This window comes from Trifolium pratense, linkage group LG6 (assembly GCF_020283565.1).
Source record: "Trifolium pratense cultivar HEN17-A07 linkage group LG6, ARS_RC_1.1, whole genome shotgun sequence".
Taxonomy (NCBI): domain Eukaryota; kingdom Viridiplantae; phylum Streptophyta; class Magnoliopsida; order Fabales; family Fabaceae; genus Trifolium; species Trifolium pratense.
This window is the reverse complement of record NC_060064.1, coordinates 5,393,104-5,414,446: the sequence shown is the minus strand read 5'-3', so window position 1 is coordinate 5,414,446 and position 21,343 is coordinate 5,393,104. Positions and strand designations below refer to the sequence as shown.

The following is a 21,343-nucleotide window of genomic DNA, read 5'->3' as shown; positions in this document are numbered from 1 at the left end:
CAAACGTGAGAGCGGTCCTCCGCTTTTTCGGATTTTAGGGCCGACATGTTTCATTGTCATGACGAGGTCTCTGGAGTGTGCTTCTATCGTCCGAGCAAGAGAAGGCTTGCAGATGAGCTATCAAGCCGAGCATTTCTCCCGAAAGTCAATAAAAAATTACCGCTCTTTCATCTCCTTCTTTTAATCTTATTTGTTTAATTAATTAGGTACTCCCAACCCATCAACCACTACACACCCTAGCATAACCTTTCCCACGGACAATCTTGAACATATAACTACTACAAAACATTGCATACATCAAGTTATGTACACATCACCAACACATAGACAACCATGTAGAAAACACAAACTCCTAATCAAAACACTACATGCTGAAGTTAGAAAGTGCTCTTCCCTTGCAACGTCTCCCTGGCCAATTCATGTTCCAACTCACACCACCTATCACTTCTAATACTTTAAATCATGATTAAAAGATTAATCAAAATGAAATACTTGTTATTTTTATAGACGAAATTGTAAAGTCATTGAAAACTCACACACATAAAGTGGAGTGATCGAGGTTCGAACCTCAATTCTAACGTCTTACATTAACAATTTCGACATTTATGTCGGTTGAGCTAGGATTTGTGGACAAAATCATTAATAATTTGAACATACAGATAGTAGGAGGAATTGAGAAACAATTTAAAAAAATTAAATATGATCCTAGAGTTGTTTTAGATATTTTGTTAAATGGTGTTAGGGGGGCGTAAATAGGATGATGAGGGGATGTACTTAGCACTTTTCATTTCTTCTTCTTCTTCTTCTCATCTTTGTGTGAGAAAGACTCGAAAAAAAAAAAAAATTGACGCAAAAAAAAAAAAATTAATAGGACAAGCATCAGAATTTTCAATCTGTTTCATGAATTAATCTCTGGAACTCAAAGACGACGTCGTCGTAGAAGGCAAAGTGAACCGGTTCCATCTTTCTGGCAACTGGTTCCCAAATCTCACTCAACCCTCCTTCTTACGACAGAGATCCGATCTCAGATCATTCTCCCACACCACACAATCGCTTTAGCTACGAACAACAACAACCACCACCGACGATGGATCCGGCGAGGACGCCACTCGGACAAATGCTACTTGAAGAAATCACGCCGGTTGTTATGGTCCTTTCTACTCCTTCCGTCGAAGAAACTTGCTTAAAAAACGGATTCTCCTTTCTTCAGATGCTTACTCCGTTTTGCTCTTTCAACAACATCGACGGTAATTCTCTACTCGTTTTCGTCAATTAAGGTTTATGAATCGCGATTTATGACTTGCATTGTTCATTTCTTGCAGTTCCAGTGAGAACCGCTAGTGATCAGCCTTATCGGATTCATAAGTTCAAATTGCGTCTCTTCTATGGTTCTAATGTTAGGAAGCCTGATTTGAAGGTAAATTAAACTCAATATTTGAGCTGTTTATTGCAAATAATTCGATTATCGTTTGAGCTTATATTGTATAAATGTGGTTATCTTTTAGGATTAATTGTAGTAATGTGGTTCTATTTTTGTATCTATACGTTTTTACTAGGTAGCTGAAGAGCAATTGATGCAAGTTATCACAGAATCGGGGGAGAAAGTTTTTTCGGAGTTGTGCTCTGATGCACCAAAAATTAATCAGGAACATGCGAGTAAGTCGAGTTCATTGTTTAGAATCTGTTTTCGGTTATGCTTTATTTCAGTCTATGAAGCATGGATACATATGCATACACATTCCCAAAGAACAGTTACGGCACTAACACATAAAGACCAATAATAATTTTAGAATTTATATTTTAGAAGTGATTATGTAATATATAATTACAAGTATCAGTGTGGTGTTGGTGTCAAGCAGTAGACACACGTTTAATCTGAAGCGTCGGTTCTACATAGGTTTCAGTTGAATAAAAATTGATGTTTGTGGTTTATATGTATTTATATTTGTGTATTGTGTATGATTTAAGCTGCAACCACAGATGAAGACATGCATATTATAAATTTGTGAGTAACTTAGGGTTGTAAATTTGTAATATATATTTTAGAAATTTTTCATGTACATGCTTTTACATTGCTAAATAACTTCTTTAGTTTTATTATTACATGCATACAAGTATAAGTATGCATATTATATAAATAAATAAGATTTCTTAAATTGCTTGGGCTTGGAATTGATATGAACATGAGCACATATCTTTAGTTTGATTATACCTGGGGTGTGATAATATATTTTAACTTTTAAGAACTTAAATGAACAAGCTTGAGCACATGCTAGTGCTCTGTTAGGTTTCACTTGCTTTTGGTCCTTGAATCAGCTCTGAACTTGTGTTAGTGTGATGAAAAGGCAGTTGATGTTCTGTCATTGTTTGATGTTTGGTTTGATTGACGGAAATACCTTTGTAGGCTCTGAAGACAGAAATACACCATCCTGGTTTCAGTTTTTCAATAAAGAGCTTGTCCGCATGGCTTCCTTTTCAGACCACGAAGCTTTTGACCATCCCGTGGCTTGTAAGATTTTCGGATTAGTTATAGTTCGTTTTCTTTGTTATTCCTTAAAATTTTCTCGTACAACTCTTTTAGTGTTTGTATTTCTGATACTTTTGATTTTGGCATTTTCATCTATTTTCCTTCAGAATGCATCTTTTAAGATATAATTGTCTTTCTCCTGAAAATAACTTCCAGGTCTTTTAGCTGTTTCTTCAAAAGATGAACATCCAGTTAGCAGATTTATTGACCTTTTTAATACCAACAAGCTTCCTTCCCTTCTAAAAGATGGTGCGATGGATCCAAAGATTTTAAAGCATTACTTGTTAGTGCATGACAATCAAGATGGCTCCGCAGACAGGTATGAATGTTCTGCCATTCTTGTTTAGAGAAACTATCTATCCCAAGAAAGATATTACCATTTTGAACTTAATTACTTCATGCCTTTCCGTGAGATATATCTCATGCATGTTTGGACGGGACTCATGGGAGATCTATGTTTTGGTGGTTAGTGAAGATTACTTAGGTTAGGCATGGCAGGCTTTTAGGAAAAGACCTTTTGTTTGAAATGAATAGGTATATTTCATGAGGTGGACTAGGGAGCACTTTTTCCCGTTGATGTATAAATTTATATGAAGTTTCAACAACTTAAGATAATTATGGAAAGGTTTGTTGTTAGTCTTTCTTCCATATTCTTATGCATTCTCCTAAGCATGAGAGATTCCTTTTAGATAAACTGATGTAGAAATAAAAATCTACCTCTGAAGTTTTTTGTATGGACGTTGTTATTAATAGGATACAAATGACTTGTTGCAAGTTCACATGCTTCATATTGCTATCTTTTCATATGTGTGTTCTCGACTATGTGCTACTCTTGCTGTGCAAGGCAGCCAACTTTTTTTGGAACAATTTGTTTGGTGTTCTCCGAGAACAATGGATGTGTCCTAGTCATGAAATAAACTACTTTTACGGGAAAAAGTAACTATATTGACATGGAAAACTAAAACTTGGAATGCATTTAGTTTGATAGTTTACTTTTTTCATTTTTAACTAGGGGGTGTTTGTTTCAAGTCTAGAAATAATATTCCTGGGAATATATGTGTAGAAATAGATATACCCATGGTTGGTACAAAGTTGACATGAAATTAGTCCTGGGTATGAAGGTTCCTTGGAATAAAATAACTTCCAATAACTTCTCTTATTCCCAATGAAATGGGTGCGAAAGAAAAGTTCTCATGAAAATGAGAATACATTTTAAATAATTGTTTGTAACTTCTCTTTTTCCCATGTTTATCAATAATTCCTAGGAATGCAGTTAACATAAACCAAACATAATTTTTTTAAAATACCTGGGAATTTTATTCCCATTATTATTTCCTGGGAATATTATTCCTGGGAATAAAATTAACAACCTTGAAACAAACGCCCCCTAGAAGTTATCCGTGCTTGAGAAGGCACTGGTCTTAACACTCTTGCTTGTCTATTTTTTCCTTACTACACCAATATTCCGTCTATTTTGTAAATCTACACAAGTTTCAATTGAAGGGAAGGTCATGATGTGCACATTGTATGGGAATTAACTTTAAAACAGGTCTTCAATCTTAGCACTGTTTGTCAAAATAATTTCAAACTTGAAAACCAGTCTCATTCTCTGAGAATGAAGACTGAAAATGAATTTTTTTTCTGAAAAAATGATTTAGAGAATGGAAACATGGCAGTTGTTTCCTAGAACCCAATGCAACCTTGGGCATTATTTTTTTTTTTTACATGGAGATTATTAGTTTTCTGTAGTGTTAAGTTCCCCCTCCTTCTTTGGCAGAGCAAGTAAAATATTGACAGAAATGAGGAATACATTTGGTGCAAGTGACTGTGTCCTGCTTTCTATAAATTCTTCCCCAGATGCTCCAATCAAGCATCAAGATAATCCTTGGGCTTCACAAGTAAGTTTGTTTGGAGTTCTTGTAATTTGTTATTTTCTATTTCCTTTTTAAATGGAAAATCAATTATTTGCTTCATCTTTGGGGTCCCATGCTTATTTTGGTTACCTTTTGGAACCTGTATTCATGGAAATAATTTGTTTCATTTGTATGAAAATATGCAATTTATGCTACTCCTGAAATTTGTGACAGATATGTGATGCCTCACCTGATCAAGATCTTGGTTGCTTTCTTAACATCGATGATATCAATGAGGTATTTTGTCAACAACGGTTAGATACTTAGATTCAATATATAGAATTTATGCTTAAATTATAGATGTATTTTTTCTACTCATTTTTCTTGCACTGCAGATCAAAGATTTAATGCAAGATTTATCATCTAAACACATCATTCCTAACATGGAGCAAAAAATCCGTGTGCTCAATCAACAGGTTATTTTTGTTAGTCTGAATTTGTTGTGTGTGTGTGTGTGTGTGTATTCTGATTTCCTTTTGCATTGTTTCTTTAATGTTGTGTTTAGGTTTCTGCAACACGTAAAGGTTTTAAAAACCAAATAAAGAATTTATGGTGGAGAAAAGGGAAAGAAGATGGTGTAGATTCTCTCAATGGTCCTATGTATGTCACCCATAAATTCCTACTTATGATGGAAAGTACATGTATGCTATGTATGTATCATTCAGATATCTTGATTTTTCTAATATCTTTTTGGTTTCATTGTTGAAGGTATAACTTTAACTCAATTGAATCCCAGATTCGAGTTTTGGGTGACTATGCTTTCATGTTACGAGACTATGAACTTGCCTTGTCAAACTATCGCCTAATTTCGACAGATTACAAGATTGATAAAGCCTGGAAGCGTTATGCTGGTGTGCAGGTAATTTTTACCTTCCATTTCCATGTGGAGAGAGGCTCTTCATATTTATTCATGGTTGTTGCATTGGTTTTAGTTAGATTAGGATTTTCTGTAAAGTAGTGGAATGATGTTAAATCGGATAATTTATTTCCACGAGATAAGAAATAACTTGCTTTTTTGTACCAAAAAAAGGAAAAAAAGAAATAACTTGCCTCTATGGAGCTATTTGGGAAAACTGGTTTTGTTAGAAGATATATTAAAACATCTTAAGAACATTTTTCATATTATCCTAAAATTTCTTATATTATCAATTTCATAGGATTATTTCCTGGGAGGAGGGGGGGGGGGGGGGTAGAGTTTGGGTGTTGGTTAGTTAGAGGGTATATCCTGCACAATAGTTGAAATAAGGTGGCAATCCCTATGATGAAGAACTTAGAACCGCAAGAAATGGATTTGTGAAGCAAAAAGCATGATGGGTTAAGGAACGACTAAACAAATGCAAGTTATGAGAGGGAAAAAGGTAGAATCTTGGGAGTGAGTAAGAGGACAGGGGAAAATGAAGCTTTGTAGATCACGAATCATCAATTGATGGTAAAGAGTGGCCAAGCACGTCCAGATTTAAAAGGGTAACATAGGGAAACGACCTGTGAAGGGTGTACAAAAACTTCACGCACCCCACGCTCTCCATTAGAACCGTTGACTGTGCATATATGCCAGCTGATGTTTCACTGATGATGAAGATTTGCTGTTAACATGGGTTGTCAAACATGCTCTTCAGCATTGCAGTTTTATTCCATTACTTCCTAATTGACACTTACCATATCATCCCCTACTGAAGAGAAAAGAAAAGTAATTTTAAGAAGAAAACCTTTGTTCGAGTAACTTCTGTTTTCCTAGCAGTGCAGTGCATTGCTTTATTTTTGTTTTTATTTTCGAAAGCCAAATTTATACACTTTCTGATAATGAAATACTGTGAATATGCATCACTACTGGGCTCCCTTATTTTTTTCAGGAAATGATGGGACTTACGTACTTCATGTTGGATCAATCAAGAAAAGAAGCTGAGTATTGCATGGAAAATGCTTTTAACACATATTTAGTACGTATGGTTTATTTTGGATCACGAGAAAGATGTGTTTTTCTAGAAGATGCTCTGTTATTGCTACATTCCTTTGTCATTTGTTTTAACTAATAAATAAACTTGATGTGTCCAGAAACTTGGATTTGTGGGTCAGCAAAATGCTACACGATGTGGTCTGTGGTGGATAGAAATGTTGAAAGCACGAGATCTTTTTAAGGAGGCAGCTACAGTTTACTTTCGTATTTGTGGTGAGGTATTGCTTTTTTTAAACAGTAAAATAAAATAATACCAATTTGGATTATTATGTTCTGTTTTTGACTAATTCCTTATCGTAGGATATCCTACATTCTGCTGTGATGCTTGAACAAGCATCGTACTGTTATTTGTTGTCTAAACCCTCCATGTCACGCAAATATGGATTTCATCTAGTTCTTTCTGGGGAGCAGTATAAAAAGTGTGACCAGGTATTGGCTGTCAATATTTTCCCCCTACTTATTAATGTCTTGCCTTTTCTTATTAATTTTATGACCTTGATGTTGTTTTGTTCAGATCAAGCATGCAATTCGAACATACAGAAGCGCTCTTTCAGTTTTTAGAGGAACTACTTGGAGTTATATTAATGATCATGTTCATTTCCATATAGGACAGTAAGTTAGTCTTGGTTCAACAATAATATATTGTGATTTTTATATCAAAAAGCATGACATTTACATTCTTTGAAGCTTGCTAATTAAGGTGATTTTTTTAGGTGGTATGCTTCTCTTGGGATGTATGATGTAGCTGTCAAACATATGACAGAAATTTTGGCCTGTAGTCACCAGTCCAAGACGACACAAGAATTATTCCTAGGCGACTTCCTTCAAGTTGTGGAGGTGACCCTCTACTTGATTTTCAAATTTCTTATGTTTAGAACCTGATTGTTTGTGTCAAATGTTTCTCTTAGAAATGAGTATTGGGTCTAACTCAACCTTACAAAACCGGCTTTTAAGGTGAGGATTGCCTCTAGTTTATATAAACGCTACACAGGCCATATCTCTTAGCAATGTGGGACTAAATCCACCCCTTCACACCCAACACAATGAAGGTGTTGGAGGCTGCAATGAAGGCAACTCATCTGCCGCAATTAGGCAGATGGGGGCGGACCGCAATGAAGGCGGAATATCCAACACACCCCCTCACGCTCAGGCCCAATGGGCCTGAAGCGTGGACGATGCGGGAAGCCCAACAATAGATCTAGGATAAGCTCTGATACCATCTTAGAAATGAGTATTGGGTCTAACTCAACCTTACAAAACCGGCTTTTAAGGTGAGGATTGCCTCTAGTTTATATAAACGCTACACAGGCCATATCTCTTAGCAATGTGGGACTAAATCCACCCCTTCACACCCAACACAATGAAGGTGTTGGAGGCTGCAATGAAGGCAACTCATCTGCCGCAATTAGGCAGATGGGGGCGGACCGCAATGAAGGCGGAATATCCAACAGTTTCTGAACTAGCATTAACTTGATTTGTTTTAATTCTTGAAATAGTCTTACGTGTTATCTATGTTGATGCTGAGTTGGACAGTATATAATTATTGACACCTGTCTACAGAAAACAGGGCACACATTTGAGGTAACAAAACTTCAATTGCCCGTGATCAACATCTCTTCACTCAAGGTCATCTTTGAAGATCATCGAACTTTTGGATCACCTTCAGCTGTAAGTTTTTCTCAATTCAATGTTTCTCCAATTTTATTGGTATTTTGGATTTAATCATCAAAATGTTTTCCTCTTCCTATTTCGTTAACCTCTGATGATGTTTAGCAGACTGGTTATTTGCTAGGTAGGGACAGGGGGAAGCTTATGCTTTTATGGTAAATCTGTATAGGTTTTGTTGGCACTTAATATTATAGGATATTAGAGAAGGTTTTTCTTAATTTGCTTGAACGAAACACACACTCAGAAGACTGATGTCTGCACTTTGGTTACATCAGGATTATAAATATAATAGATTCTGAATAATTAGCTAATTCTATTACCTAAGATACGATGGATTTATTCTACATTTATACGATGAACTTTTGTTTTTCGACGGAATTATAGGATGAACTTGTATACTTGGAAAGTTGAATAATTACTAAGAGATGTTATTTCCTACATTGGCATATTAATACATCATCTGATATGAATTTTCTTCCTCTTCCCAATCACTTCAAGCCCGTTACTCTCTTTTTGAGAGGTCTGTCACCCTGGCTGTAAATATCTTATGAGCTATATATGATACATGTAAGCACCTTGAATTCATGTTGGTATTTGAGGATCACCCTTCCAGTGTAATGGGAAACTGGCAAAATATAATATTGGATGTAATTGAATGGATCATGACTCTGATACCATACTACTATAGAAGAGAATTGAGAGAAAGGTAATCTAACAGCAAGAAAGAAGATGAAATTATAATCAGTAATACTCATATTTTGAGAAAGGTTCTGTCATTCTATGTTTTCTTTTACAATGATTAATACTCATTTTAAGTAGTACAATTGCAGTTATCATTCGATTTTCAAACCCAAGCTACTGCATAGTAATTTTATTCTTCCGAACTATACTATTCTATGCCATGTGGTTTGTAGAAAACCCTTTTGTGGCACACATCAATTCATTCACAGGAGATGATGGTAGGTCTCACATATTAGAGAAAGAGATAACAAACATTTCTCAACTGTTTTTGTATATTGATACCACTAACAAACTGAGATAGATGGCACTAACGCTGACTAACTGATACAATGAGTTTAACCAACAGTTGAAATAACCATTACACATATCATGTAACAGTATATAAATCCCCAGTAAGGTGATTACTGGCATATAATAGAAATTGCGCTTTTCTTTTTGTGGTTTGCAACAGAAATTCGGGGGTTTCTTCTTATTTTATTATTTGTGTTAGAACTTTCAAATGTCCATTAGAAGCATTTTTCCAATGGATTTGTTGCATAGAAGTTTAAAATTAGTTAATGCCTGTAGTTTGATTATGATAGCTTGTAGTGTCACTTCAGGTTAACACTAAAGAAGGCTTGTGGCATTCTTTGGAGGAAGACATGATACCATCATTTACTGCTGCCAAGACTAATTGGTTGGAGTTGCAATCAAAGCTTATCTCAAAAAAGAACACTCAATCAAATGTTTGTGTTGCAGGAGGTATGTCATAGAATTTCGTATAAGTTCATTATATATGATTTTGTTTCACTTTAATATCTGGCCAATACTATATTTGATAATAATAATGTTGACTTTTTCGTGACTTTTTACATTGTAGTAACAGTGTTTTTGTTTCCTTAAAGGGATAATGGCATTGGTTTGATTCAAAGTTCTAGTAATTTGTAAATGCTTGCCCATAGATGTTATTCAGTTATTACTATAAAAATGCTATTGGTTTTTTTATAATGAAAGACGTATTAGCATTTTGTGATTTTAATTGATTTGAGTTATCATCTCATAATGCAATTTGAACGAGTGATCTTTGTCTGTTTTGAAGTTAGTGTTTAATATTTCATTTTATGTTTAGCTGAGCTATATATTCTCTTTGCACCTGTGACAGACTTATGACTTGGTATCCAGTGAGTTCCACTAACAAGTCTTGCATATCTCAATTATATTATGAAGACACATGGTTGATTGTAGTATGACTCAAATTTTGGGTGGTAAAAGTCTAACAAGTAAACATAGTGTGCATAAATGAGAATGTATTTTTTAGAATTTTGGGTTGGGCCTAACTCATCCTTACAAAACCGGCTTGTAAGGTGAAGATTGCCCTCACTTATAAACATTTCTTGATGTAGGAGGATTTCTTCTGTATATTATTATTTTAGTTAGATTTAGTTTTATTATATTTTAGGTTGATTTCTTATTTTTATATTTCACCTAGGTTAGTTATTTTTTTATATTTTAGGTAGATTTGTAATTTTTATTTAGCTAGGTTTGTTGTTTTTATTTTTACAATCTTTTAGGAGATTTGTTAATTTTATTTTTCACTCCTATTTAAACTAAATTATTGTAGCCTTGAAGGCAGCCTTTTGATTTAATAAAATTCAGAGATTTTTCTCAAATTTGTTGGATTCCAAATTACTCTTTCGGTGGACTCCGAAACCCTATTTTGACAAGTTTGTGTTTGCGGCTTGTCTTTATCCATTAGGTTTAGCGTTTTGCTAACCTAGCGCTTCCGTACTGCGTCAGTTGGTATCAGAGCAGGTTTCTCCTGTTCTTTTCCTAACGTGATCAGATGGGAGATCAACCGGTGACGAAAGCAGAGTTTTATGGTGCCATGACGGCTTTAACCGCGGCCATCACCGCTCTGACAACACAGGTGACAACGTTATCTAACAACAACCGAAACTACAATAACAATAGAAACAATAACAACAGAAACGGCGACAACAACCGCAACAACCCATCTACTGACGACTCTAGTTCTGAGGATGAGGAAGTTGTGTCCGAAGAGGGAGGTGAAGAGACTCCAAATAGGATAAAAAAAATTGTCTTGTGCAAGTCTGGCGATCCACAACTTGATGTCGACCTACCTATGGCGGCTCTGTCTAAGCCAGATTAATTGTGCGAAATCCGACAACAACCTCACTGCCACTAGAACCTCGAGACACTAGGATGCAGGCGACGACTTCCATCTCAGCAAAACCGCCGCATCACAGCCGTCACATTGAACTCAAAGGTTTGCTTGTAGATCGGGTTCAATTCGGGTTTTACCTTAAATCTTATGGTTTAGGCACTAGCTCAAGCATGTTAACTGAGTTGAGTCAAATACCCTTTTGTGATAAATTTCCAATTCGGTGTCTTGTGCAAGTCTGGCGATCCACAACTTGATGTCGACCTACTTATGGCGGCTCTGTCTAAGCCAGATTAATTGTGCGAAATCCGACAACAACCTCACTGCCACTAGAACCTCGAGACACTAGGATGCAGGCGACGACTTCCATCTCAGCAAAACCGCCGCATCACAGCCGTCACATTGAACTCAAAGGTTTGCTTGTAGATCGGGTTCAATTCGGGTTTTACCTTAAATCTTATGGTTTAGGCACTAGCTCAAGCATGTTAACTGAGTTGAGTCAAATACCCTTTTGTGATAAATTTCCAATTCGGTGTGCCATCTTTGAGCAATGGAACCCCGGTGGTCTTTTGGATGTGTTGACACGAGACAGGTCCTCTCACTTCATTCAATGGGATCCAGGAGGGTGGTCTCTTGTTCATTGGAGGAGTCAACCTGCAAAGGAAGCTCTTTATCAAAACGAGAACTCGGGGTCGAGTTCTTTTGAGGTAGAGGAGACTGATGTAGGAGGATTTCTTCTGTATATTATTATTTTAGTTAGATTTAGTTTTATTATATTTTAGGTTGATTTCTTATTTTTATATTTCACCTAGGTTAGTTATTTTTTTATATTTTAGGTAGATTTGTAATTTTTATTTAGCTAGGTTTGTTGTTTTTATTTTTACAATCTTTTAGGAGATTTGTTAATTTTATTTTTCACTCCTATTTAAACTAAATTATTGTAGCCTTGAAGGCAACCTTTTGATTTAATAAAATTCAGAGATTTTTCTCAAATTTGGTGGATTCCAAATTACTCTTTCGGTGGACTCCGAAACCCTATTTTGACAAGTTTGTGTTTGCGGCTTGTCTTTATCCATTAGGTTTAGCGTTTTGCTAACCTAGCGCTTCCGTACTGCGTCATTTCTTCAGGCCATCTCACTCAGATCCAATGTGGAACTCTTAACACACCCCCTCACGCCGAACACTATTGGGCTTGGTGCATGGATATAAACGGTGGGTGGCCCAATAGCAGAAAACTGATAGCAGGTGACCCAAAGGATCGTGGAGGAGACTCTGATACCATTTTAGAATTTTGGGTTGGGCCTAACTCATCCTTACAAAGCCGGTTTTGTAAAGTTGAGTTAAGCCCAACCCAAATTTCTAAGAGTATTCATGGATGAGTGGTTGCACAACAAGACAAAGATATAATAAAAAATACAATAAGATAGAAAAATGGGGTAGCATGCATCTTGGAGATGGTACGGTCTCTCCTTCTAGGTGGTTTAGACACATGTGTAGAGAAGAAACTATAAAACATTAGTAAGGAGGGTCGGCCATATAGTGGATACTGGATAGTCCAATAGTTAGAGAGAGATCATGGAGAATTATAAGCTAAACTATACTGAGAGACATTTAGAGGTAAAAGATCATCTTTGGACTTAATACTTTATAGGATGGTATGTCATCATTAGTCCATGCAATCAACTCCACCTAGTGTGAAAAGAATTGTAGTTGTATGACTAAGACACATGATAGTTTTTTTTGCAACTTTAGGATCTGCATTAGATCATCAGGAGTGTATTTATGGAGTGGAAATGATACTCATACTATAAAATTTTTGGCATGCACTTATGGTAATTATATATTAAAAACTTAAATAATTCACATTTAATATTCTATTACTCAACTTCTGTATGGTAGAAGAGGGATGGACTGGAGCAGAATCATCAATGCAATTCATTTAGGAAATTAAATTGCATGTGTCAGTTTATGTTTCAACCTATTTTCACTCTAAAATATTTAGGAACTCTAATCTCTATTGGACTTTCTTGTGCAAGTTTTGTTGGTATTTGTGTAAAGTGAGAATATGAAACTGAATTGGGCAAATAGAATTTTGACCTGACCAGGAATACATTCATTATAGTATCATTACAGTTTACTTTACAAACTAGTTTGGTTTAATGAATAAATACAAATAAACTTACTTTTTTTTCCTTCTTCCTGTTATGCATTACTCGTGGATTGTCTATCCGTTGCACCATATGCAGAAGCTGTGAAGGTTAATATTGAATTCATAAACCCTCTGCAAATTACAATTCCCGTATCTGGTGTTACACTTGTATGCAAATATTCTACTAGTACTGATGAACTTACATCAAGTAAGCTACAAGTTTCTGCTTATGCCTTTTACCCTTTTTTATTGCTTTCTTCATTTTTTTTATTAATTAATATTAGTGGCCTTCTGGTTGGTAATAGTTTGTCATGGATACTACAGATGCAAATGAATTGAGTGTGAAAACTGATAATGAAGTTGACCACTTCCGGGATACGAGCTCACACAATTCCTCCTTTTTAGTATCCGAGGTTGATTTCTCACTAGGAGGTGGTGAAACTACCATGGTGAGTTTGTTCTATAGCTGAATTTCAGTACAAGAGGTCTTGTATTGACTAAAAGTATACAAATTGAGTTGCATAACTTGCATTGTATTTCTCTGTGAAATTCTGTTACTATATTTCTTGATTGAAAAGATTACAAGGTGTGTGTGTGTGTGTGTGTGTGTGTGTGTGTCTATATATATATATTCATTGTTAACCTACACCCCTTGTAAGAAACTCTGAGCTGTGAAAACAGTCTCAATCACTTGCTGCTATCTGGCAGTGAATATTCAAGAATAGTAAAAATAGAAAATATCTTACTAAAAGGCAAAACAGTTAAAACTAAACTTTACTACTCTAATAGTGGGTAATGAAGAACATCTATCCCAACATTCTTAACTTGCTCTGTGTTAGTTCACAAAATATCACATTTCTATCAATTTTATGCATGTCTTCAATTATATTGAAACTTGAGTAGAATGACGCTGGGCTTTGAGTCCTGAAAGTGTCAAAAAATCACATTTCTATCAAATTGAAAATGGAGCTCCTGAATATGATTTCTCTTTCGTTCAAATCTTCTCCCTTATGGATAAGGCAGGCTAAGATGTAAATTTGGGGGGAAAAAAATTGTTGATTTTTGTGTCTGGTAAAAATTGGGTTAGACATTTGTTTTAGTTATTATTATTATTTGTGTTAGACTTAGCTCATCCTCAAACACTAGCTGAGGAGGTGAGGATTCCTCTTGCTTTAGGAGGACTACTTTGGTCATATCTTTAGTCGATGTGGAACCTCAACACATCCATCTCTCTTATGCCTAGGATTGAATATAAAGTGTAAACTTTGCATGACTGGATCTATGCGGGTAGCTCAAAGATAGATTTAGATTAGACTTAAATACCATATTAGTATTTGAGCCAAGCCATATTTAATCCCAGAAGCTAGCTCAAGGAAAGGAAGGGGGTTTACCCATATTGTATAAGAATTACTTTGACGTATCTTGAACGTGTTTAAGAGGAGAGGGAATTTTTGAAAGAGGGAAAATTCTCTCGAAAATTTTCTATATCATGTAATTTCTGAAGTCTCAAGTTTTGAGCCTTCTATTTATGCAATCATGAATCAATTCACTGAACTGGGAGAGCTGCCTTACGAAGTGAAGCTTGTTCAATACATATGAAAGCTGTCGTAACCAACTACCAAACCGTGGCTACTGAAGCTTATACAATACATACAAAGAGGGAGTGTTTGCACTCCTCTATAATAATTTTCCCACAAAACCAGGGAGGGGAACGAATCTGGGAAGGAGTAAGGAAGTATCCTGTGTTTGTCCCTGAAAGTGCAGAAGTTAAGTTTGAACAATGGTTTGGCGAGGAAAGTATTCTGGATATTATTAAATGATTCTAATTACAATCTCTAATCTGAATATATAGTCTCATCCTATTAAATGTTAGTCAAGAAATACAAGATATGATTCTCCTAAAAATTACGTATTTACAACATAAATATTCTTATACAATTTTTTCAAATATACGTTTTGCTTGCACACAAACAAAAACTCACACTTGTTCATTACTTTTTGTTCTATTGTGATTGACACTTGGAAAGACAAGATATGTCTAGGATTGTAATGAGTGCAATAAAGAAAAACTTGGTGTTGGTCCTATTATGTAAAAGATGATAGAATCTAATCTTGGGTGGTGTGAGCATGAGCATGTGAGATAATAATAACAGTAGAAGCTCGAGTGACAAGATTAGATTGAGGGTAGTCTAATGTATAGATTTACAACAAGACATTATATTTTCTTTTAATCCATGTTTTTTAACACTCCTTGTGAGAAAAGGCTTTTGTTGTCGACTTGTCGTAATTTTAATTTGTTGTTTTTGCAAAATTGATTTTGCCAGGTTCAACTATCAGTGACTCCCAAGGAAGTAGGTACTCTTGAAATTCTTGGTGTTCGATGGAAACTATCAGGTGCGATAGTTGGCTTTCACAACTTTGAGTTGAGCCACCCGAAGAAGAATATTGTAAAAGGAAGAAGAAAAGCAAAGCAGTCGCCCAATGAGAAATTTAAATTTATGGTGATCAAGGTGTGTTCTACTTTGCTCTTCTTTTTCATTTTTCCATCTCTCCTTACTCTTATGTTCTTGGAAAAATATTTTGAAGTATTATTCAATTGTGTAAAGAGTACAACTGTACAGGCACTTATCTGTGAGTATATATACTTACATACCTCTAACTGTACAACTGGTTTTGATCAACGAGCCTAATACATAAATTCCCCATAATTGTCTACTTTAAGCATAATAAGTTTCTACAACAATAATTACATATTTACAACATATTCTCTTTTGTCTATACTGAAGCAACTTTTTTTTAAATCCCAGAGTATACCCAAGATTCAGGGTACTATCCAATCTTTACCTGGAAAGGCATATGCTGGAGATTTACGGCAACTTATGCTGGAGTTGAGGAATCCATCAGAGTTTCCTGTTAAGGTATGGTATCTGGAGTTAAGTTGCGTTTTTTTCTTCTATGTGGTGCATGCTTGCACGTCGTTTGCATTTCAACTTGTGTATAGATGCCAGGTAGTCAAAATAGTTTTTACCAACAAAAAAGTCTACAAACATAAGCTAGGGGAAGAAGATGGATACTCCTGGCAGATTTTGGGAAACCAGTAACATGAACATTATCAGTCAGTAAACCACTTTCAACCTTGAGGATGATGTTGCAATTGAAGGGGATAATATGTTGTTGGGGGTAAAAGGACAGAATGAAATGTTGGTTATGTATTCTTGGCCCCTCAAATCTGATTTTAGTGGAAAGTTTTTTTTTTTTTTTCCATTTGCAGTGAAAATTATCTGAAACAAACACACGCTAAAGTTGTTAGGGTTAGTTAGGTAGTCAGTTAAAGGGGGTATGAATTAGATAAATAGGAGAAATTGGGATAGATTCATTCTGTGAATTGGATGGATTATGAAAAAAGAAATCATTTGTGAAGGGGGGATGTGTGGATAATTCTCCCTTTTTTATCAATCATTTCTGTAAAATTATTAATTTTTTCTGTCATTTGTTCCTATCAAAACACCATTTCTCCTCTCGGGGATAACAGTTGTCGTGGGGTTAGTTTTATACAGCAGGTGCATTGTGTGATTGAAAGATAGATGCAGTCTGCTATCCAACATCCTTGTATTGGGTTGAACTTGCTTTCTTCCTGCTCTTTCTTTCATGCTAACACTTGTTTGTTTGCTGTTTTGGCAGAATCTGAAGATGAAGATAAGTCACCCTAGATTCCTGATTGTTGGGAATCAAGAAAATGTGAAATTAGAGTTTCCTGGTTGCTTAACAAAAAAGTCAGATTCAGTGCAAAGTGGTGCACATGCTAATCCTAATATGATGTCTGAAACAGTCTTTTCGTTTCCGGCGGTCAGTTTTGAATCTTTCTGAGGAAGTTGTATATTACTATTCTGGCATCTGCTGACATGTTCACATGAATTACACTTTGTTTCAGGACACTTCAGTTCAAGGTGAAACACCCTTATCATGGCCTCTTTGGTTTAGGGCTGCTGTTCCTGGTGACATTTCTCTTTATATGAGCATTTATTATGAGATTGAAGATATATCTAGTGTCATTAGATATCGCACTCTTCGCTTGCATTACAATGTGCAGGTTAGTATAACATGTACTGAAAGTGAAACTTTTTGGGCTTCACTGGCGTTATTTCCCCTCTTTATACTGTTATTTTTAACTATATGGTACTATAAAAAAATTGAATCATTTTGTTTATCGATTTTTTGTCACATTATGAATATAAAAAATGTCTGTTAAATTAAATGACTTATTTTGATCTTTACTGGGGTCATAGACCTTGTTAATTCTCAAGTGCCAAATCTGATGGTTGCAGGTATTACCATCATTAGATGTCTCATTTCAAATCAGTCCTTCTCGATTAAGAATACAAGATTTTCTTGTTAGATTGGATATTGTTAACAAGACAAGCTCAGAAAGTTTCCAAGTTTATCAGTTGTCATCTATTGGGCATCACTGGGAAATATCATTACTTCAACCTCCTGAGGCTATTTTCCCTTCGCAAACGCTGATGGCTGGTCAAGCCATATCATGTTTCTTCACATTGAAGGTTGATGCTATAGTTTATTTTGTGAAAAGTCTTTATTTGATCCATGTAGCCTGGTCTTTATTTGTATTTTTTTCATGATGTGCTGGTACCTAAAATTTGGTATCAAGTTTGTGTGTCTGCTTTGCATTCATATGATAATTTGGTGGGCTAAATTAATGTATTGTTTACTCAGAATTCAAGGAGATTATCGACGTTGGAACACAACATATCTACCTTGCCTCTCGGAAGTGATGTGTTATTGGTTCCTCAATGCAGTGAGGATTTAGTTTACAATACAAACAATGTACCTTTGGTCAATTTCCACTATTTTGAAAGATTGCAGCAGAAAGTGTTACACGAGGTAGACATTTGTTTTGTTTTGATAATGTCCACATCTGTTTCTTCTGAATTTTATATCATCATTTATAGTATGTATGGTTGAGTAGGTGAAAATAGAACTGGTTGAAATTTGTAAACGAATTTTACCGAGACCAGAATGTGAATGAAATTTTATTTTTCACCTCATACTGTTTTATCATTTTCTTATTGTATCTCTTCTTTTTGGTATTTTCACACCATCAAAAGAAAACCATTCTTTTGAAATCAGTAATTTATGAATTTTATACTTTATGAGTATATAAATGTTTGAATATGATACTGAATCTCATCCTATAAGCTATAACTAATGATGAATTGTGTGATTTGTTTTAGGATTCTAAAACTACTTGGAAATGAAATATACGATTTAACTTTAGCATATTGCTCATTATCAATTTCTCTGTTGAACTTTAGCATCATATGAACTTGATCCTTAAAGATTTCAATGCTTTCGTTACTATATTTCCTTTTAGTAAGCTTTCGTTTGTCTTTAATTCTTATTTTGCATACTAGTATACTACGTTTCTTTTAGAAAATTTCTTACTAATTATAATGAGCAAGAACATATATAACCAAAATTGAAGTTTCCATTGGACCAAAATTGTATCGAAGTTCTGATTTACAGTATGTATTTTGTATCTAAATTGATTTATTATTGCATTATTACTTGTTTCCATTTTTGTCGGTTAGCTAACTAGTCAGCTATATTATGAGAAGATTTAATTTTTGAATGTTTAAAGGATATGACACAATTTATTAAATTTCCACAACACCAACTGGCATAATTTTTAAGTTTAAGGAATTTCAAAGTTTGAAAGACAAATTTGTTTTCCTGTGTCATGGTAGAACATATGGTATTCGCTAAAATACTTTATTGATTTTCTTTTCTATTACTGACATGCATTTAATGTTTGTAGGATCTAGGTGACTTAAATACCGTTGATTTGGTGTTGATCTCTCGGCCTCTCAACAGTAGCATCAGCCCTGGTTTATCCGATCCTCCTCATGTTATGTCTCACCATACATGTCACTTAAGGCATGGTTCATGTTCTTATTTTGATAGATTTTATATATTTGTGTTTGTTATCACATGACTTTATGTGGGGTTTATGTTGATCTTTTTCTTTCTTTTTTATAGTACTGCTAGCACGGGCCCCATTTCATGGCTAGTGGATGGACCTCAAACCTTGCATCATGACTTCTCTGCATCCTTCTGCGAAATAAATCTAAAGATGCATCTTTACAATTCATCTGATGCCACTGCTTTTGTGCGCATTGACACCACAGATTTTGATGGTAGTGGTGGACATATGAACAGTGTGAACGCGATTCAATCAGCAACTCCTGATAACCAAGCAGGATGGCATGATGTCACACCAGTGACTGAAATCAAGGTAACTCCCAATGCTCTCGAAGCCCAACCAGGAAAGGTAGTATTATTGGAAAGTGTTTCCCCATACATTTGGTCTGGATCAAGCTCGACCAATATCCACCTTGAGCCCATGTCCTCAGCAGAAATTCCTCTTCAGATCTGTGTCTTCTCTCCAGGGACATATGACCTGTCAAATTATGTTTTGAGTTGGAAACTTCCATCCCAAGTTCTGGGAGACAGTGATGAAACCAAGCAGCATTCGGGCAAGTGCCAGGGCTATAAATACTATTTGACTGTGCTTCAGTCCACTTGAGAAGTTGGTAAATGTTTTCATGCTATAATTTTCATTTTGATTGTAACTGTGGGCTGTATATATATACGTTCCATGAATTATTAAATGCCAACAGGAACATGGAATTATGTAAAAGTTTGATAGAAAAAGTTGTAGAGCACAGGTTTTTTGTCCAAACAATAATGACAGTGAAAATACACAATTCATTGAACTGGCCAGCGGTTTTGGACTGGCCAAGTTTGAGAGAGAGGAAGTTATGAGCAAGTTACTTCTGTATGGGCTCAACCAAGGATGGAATTTGAAAGCTGAGCACTGGTGATTGAATCATTTTTTTAACTCATAAGTGGAATACGCGATTGTGCAGTGTAGGAATTGGTTACATGGGCCGAATTCAAAATTGCCATCGGTTTTATCTGATTTTTCATACATGGTGGATAGCAGTTCAGAGTGTTATAGACTTTTACAGACTGTTGCAGCGTTGAAAGACAGGAAGGGATACAGTGTAAAAGTGGGTATAATCTGATTACACAGTGCAATTTTTGTTACAATAATTTTAACTTATTTTGTGATTATGACAGGGTTATCTTTAAGCTGAACTCAAGTGTCAACACAGTTGCACTATTGTGTGCTCAAAATATGCGACAAATTTACAATGGTTGTAGGGCTTGTTAGTTGTTGCTTAAAAAAGGGTGAAGATGTTAAGCACTCGAGTTTACAGAGACTCGGTTACTTTGTTCATTGGATGTATAGTATGTGTTTTGGCTTTAAGATATTCTCTTTTAATGTTTTTCATTTTCTGATGATATCTTACCACTTCCATTAGTTTTTATACATTGTTTGTGCAACTTGAAAACATTTAAAAATTACATCCAACTAAATCTGCATTTATCATTGCAAAGGTGACCAAAATATGTTGAAGAACGGCCATGTTAATTTGATATAATTTGAAAAGTCCCTTTTGTTACATGTACGCAATCTATTGCTTTTTTATAAATACCGAATGCATTTTTGTTATAGATAATCTTTTTGTTTACTATTCTTTTATAATATTTTTTCTTTCTTATTTTGATTTAATTTTTAAAATTTTATTTCAAGGAACTGTATGAAGCTACTTTGTCTTCTGCTGGTACACACTTTAAACCGCAGAAAACAACACTTCTCAACCATAGATTCCGATCAAGAATAGTAAACTAGTAATTAAGCACTAATGATAAAAAAATAAGTACTAAGTGTAAAGTACAAGCTATCATCTCACGTACGTAGCTACTAGCTAGTATTTCTTCCATCTGTTTCGCGGGTGCTTCCTCAGTACTGTTTTTCCTTAGGTTAGAAGACTACCCTACGTATTGTAATTTATTAAAATTTGTACGAATTTTAAGGACTATATTTTGACACTTTATATTATGTCTACACAATCGTCCAAATTCAATTAGATTTTAGCACGATGTCATTTTATTAAATATTTTGTTAAAAACTATGTCAACAAACTTCATTGTGTGATGATTTAATTGGATGTTTAAACCGTCAATACATGGTCTTTAAACTGCTTTTTAAGGATTCGACTCTTCTACTTGTTTTGGAATGTAAAACCAGTCGTTGATAAAATATATGTTCAATGTTATGCACGCTCACAACAAATTATAAGTAGTT

At 35.1% G+C, this 21,343-nt stretch overlaps 1 protein-coding gene across 2 annotated transcripts; it reads left to right on the top strand.

Moving 5' to 3' along the window:
• The first annotated feature begins 722 nt into the window (after nt 1–722).
• Nucleotides 723–20,485, top strand: LOC123890313 (trafficking protein particle complex subunit 8). Of its 2 annotated transcripts, XR_006802817.1 has the most exons (28): nt 763–1,247; nt 1,323–1,417; nt 1,557–1,656; nt 2,405–2,509; nt 2,684–2,846; nt 4,305–4,425; nt 4,615–4,677; nt 4,776–4,856; nt 4,946–5,040; nt 5,149–5,299; nt 6,291–6,377; nt 6,493–6,612; nt 6,695–6,823; nt 6,909–7,006; nt 7,108–7,231; nt 7,955–8,062; nt 9,403–9,544; nt 13,211–13,321; nt 13,438–13,562; nt 15,438–15,623; nt 15,921–16,031; nt 16,795–16,959; nt 17,045–17,203; nt 17,439–17,672; nt 17,845–18,012; nt 18,947–19,065; nt 19,168–20,201; nt 20,272–20,485. XR_006802817.1 is itself a non-coding variant. In XM_045939895.1 (27 exons), exons 1-27 carry the CDS (start codon nt 1,088–1,090, stop codon nt 19,712–19,714), a joined length of 3,867 nt encoding a protein of 1,288 aa, XP_045795851.1. In that variant the 5' UTR covers nt 723–1,087; the 3' UTR covers nt 19,715–20,485. The 2 variants fall into 2 exon arrangements, 1 of the variants encoding a protein (XP_045795851.1); XM_045939895.1 differs by having other exon boundaries at nt 723–1,247; nt 19,168–20,485.
• Nucleotides 20,486–21,343: the final 858 nt, after the last annotated feature.